This window comes from Cicer arietinum, chromosome 6, assembly GCF_000331145.2.
Source record: "Cicer arietinum cultivar CDC Frontier isolate Library 1 chromosome 6, Cicar.CDCFrontier_v2.0, whole genome shotgun sequence".
Taxonomy (NCBI): Eukaryota; Viridiplantae; Streptophyta; class Magnoliopsida; order Fabales; family Fabaceae; genus Cicer; species Cicer arietinum.
The window spans coordinates 5918746-5922103 of NC_021165.2; the positions used below are offsets into that span (position 1 = coordinate 5918746).

Below are 3358 nucleotides of genomic sequence, written 5' to 3' on the forward strand. Positions count from 1 at the left end.
AAATTGTCACATCAACACTATTACACACACATCAACATTATAATAGTCACATAATTTTTTTAAAATATAACTAACGAAAAAATATATTTTTACAAACAAATAATAACATAAAAATTAAAGTCCCAATTAAAAAAAAAGTCATTTAAAAGATAATTTATTAATAATTGTCAAACCTTTTACTAATTCTTTATATAAATTTTCGTTTTTAACAATATAAACTCAATAAAAAAATGTTATTATTAGTAATTAATCTTAAAAATGCAGAAATAATAACAATCCTTGCCGTTGCAACTTCATCCTAAAGGCTAAAACCCCTAAACCCTATCAACATCAACGAAAAATGCACCGAAATAATAATTGAACAAACCATACTTCAATTTCCATGGCAATTTCCACCTTAAAATTAGTATTCAAACCTAATCTTCATCTTCGCCCTCTCCCATTCCAATGTCTTCGCAAGGTTTATATCTTATCTCAACATTTAATTAAATATTACTCACTCTCTTTTTTCTCTCTCTTTTTTTTTTTATAAATTTTTTGTGTTTTTTTCCCATCCTTTTAGGTTGTGCCAAGATCTGTCCCTTCTGTTGAATCAGAGGAATGTAGTAAAGAATCTAATCGTAAACAAGGCAAGTAGTAAAACTAGTGATGAATTGAATTCAATAAATTGGAACTATATTGTTATTGTTAGTTTTTTGAGCTTGTTGATTTTGAAATTCCAATTTTTATTGGTTTATTTAATTGATGAAGGAAGTAATAAGGCACCAGTATGGAAGAAGTTGAATTCAAAAGAGCTTGGATTTCGAAATTCAATGATAGCTAGTCCAATCAAAAAGGTTCTCAACATGCTTAAGAAAAAGGGTATGTGCTGCTCTCACTCCTCATCATGTATCTATTTCTCAAGATGAGTTTTTGTGCTGTTAAACACTAACACAGACACCACACTGACACATGTAATAGTTTGAGAAAATAGAATTCATTGTATGTAACCACACACGTTAGTGCCGGACACTTGGAACATGCTTTTAATTTGAAGTATGGATGTTTACATAGGTTTTGTGTGGAAGAAAGTAACACAGACCAATTCTTTGATTTTGTGTTTCAACATGGTTTATTTCTGGGTGTTAAATTTGTATTTCCTTTACTCAGTCATTGTGATATACATACCCCTTTTTTGTCTCAAATGTTTAGGGAAATATATTCTTAATTCTGAATTACTTTCCAATGCAATTCATCAGTCCAAAGTTCTGTGCTACTGTAATATCGATACAATGTTAATTCTAAATTATCATTTTGTATTATCGCAGATATTAGGCATGTTCATTACTACTGTGAACGTGAACATCCTGCCTTTGACTTATATGTAGAATGAAACAGCTCTTACTTTTTCACTTGTGAGTTATAATATCAAATGATTCAAATTGATCAAAATAATCTGTCGATAATCTTTCTTTATGAACATTTCTACCTGGCATTTGAACATATCTGCGATATAATTGGAAGATACTAGATTGTGAGTTGTGACTACACCATGCTTATCTTTTGTTCTTTTAACTAATTATGTAGTTGGAAACTTGGAAATATTAATCTTTATGCTGTGGTATTTGTTTTGATGCGTTTTTCTGCACCACTTAACGCGTGAAATTCCAAGGTTTCTAGGTTTATGCGTTTGAGTTAAGGGAGGGAAGTGCATTGTTGGTAACCCATTTTCTTGTTTTTGTAGGGTATACTGTTTACCTTGTAGGAGGTTGTGTACGGGACATGATACTAATGCAAACACCAAAAGATTTTGATATTATAACTTCAGCAGATCTTAAAGAGGTTGCCTTAATTTCCTATTTCTATGTTATTTTAAAATTATTGGTGTACATAGTAGTTTACCTGACAACTCTGTAGATCAAGAGCAAAGTTATAAGTAGTTTACCTGACAAGTGTTTTTATACTGGCATCTGGTGCTTGTAACATATGGCCTTTATATGGCTATATATATGTAGAGAGAGCGACTTAGGTAAGAATAATTAGTTATTGTGTGAAATGAGAACAAACAATCATAACCTCAAGATCAAAATTAATTAAAACTAATGGTCTATATTATTTTAATAAAAAATGGGTGACATTATGCTTACTCACCTCCATTGTAGCCTCCGACCGTGTAACTGAATACTCGATTCTCCAATGCAGAATAAACAATAGGATCATAAACAAAAGAAACAAGAAAGAAAAACCAAAAAACGATATGCGCATAGACCCAACACTATTAAAGATATAAGTTGGGAGTTTTTTTTAATAGCGTTTGCTTTGGTTTGTCAGATTTCATTTTTTGCTATTGGGTTTTCCGATGTTTGCTTTTAATTACGCCCTTTGACGGTGTTGCATCATTTGATCTATTGCTGCACTCTTTTAACCTGTTGGTTTTTCTAAATAGCACTGCCGAGGGTTTGTGCTGCGTACACCTGAAGTGTTAACAGAACGGCCGGGTAATGAAAGAAAGGACCATTAGTTTTAATTAATTTCCATCTGATAGTTATGCGTGTTTCATTTCTCACAATAACAAGTTTTCTCATTTGAGTCGTCCCTATATGTGTGTGTGGCTTTGATCTCTGTATTCAAAAGTCACTTTGGGTTTTAACTAATCAAATTCAAACTGAGTACACCCAATTACATGAACAACAAAACCCTCCCAACCTTGTATTTTCCATTCACATAATTTGAATTTGAGACATCACTTAAGGGAAATCGAGTTCTTTATCACTCAACTAATAGGCATTGATTGTAACATGCAAACTTTGCTTAAATTTGATTTGTAAATTGAAATTAATGTTTTGGGCTTGTCTTCTTCAGACCTTAACTTTGCATGGTGAATCTTGACTCAAATTTTAGGTCATGAGAACATTTTCATGGTGTGAGATAGTTGGTAAAAGGTTCCCAATATGTCATGTTCATATGGATGGTACCATCATCGAGGTTGGTACATTTCTATTTTTCTCGATCCGTTTTTACCTTTGGTTAGTTGTTTTTACTGAGGCAATTGCTTGAATTTCCCCCCACTCTGCTTTTCATGATAATTTTATTCTTCCTTCCAATTAGGTTTCAAGTTTTAACACTGCCAGATGCAAGCCTGGTAGACACTTTGCTCATGATATCAAGGCACCCAAGGGCTGTGACAAGGAGGACTATCTTCGTTGGAGGAATTGTGTGAACAGAGATTTTACGATTAACGGGTTGTGCACCAATACTTTCAATTTTTAAATCAGACACTATATTCCCTTCTGCTGTGCTTTGCGGCAAATGTTTGTTTATGACATTTCCACTTTATATACAATACAGCTCTTTTTGCTGTTAACCAAATTTACACTCT

General features: G+C 32.5%; 1 protein-coding gene across 1 annotated transcript in view; it reads left to right on the plus strand.

Annotated features, from left to right (window-relative positions):
* The first annotated feature begins 279 nt into the window (after window positions 1–279).
* Window positions 280–3358, plus strand: part of LOC101495799 (uncharacterized) — a 6637-nt gene continuing 3558 nt past the window's right edge. The window contains exons 1-6 of the mRNA XM_073370492.1: window positions 280–460; window positions 563–633; window positions 755–861; window positions 1724–1821; window positions 2881–2964; window positions 3088–3221. Coding sequence (XP_073226593.1) covers window positions 383–460; window positions 563–633; window positions 755–861; window positions 1724–1821; window positions 2881–2964; window positions 3088–3221 — 572 coding nt within the window. The 5' untranslated portion in view covers window positions 280–382. The remainder of the gene's footprint in view (window positions 461–562; window positions 634–754; window positions 862–1723; window positions 1822–2880; window positions 2965–3087; window positions 3222–3358) is intronic.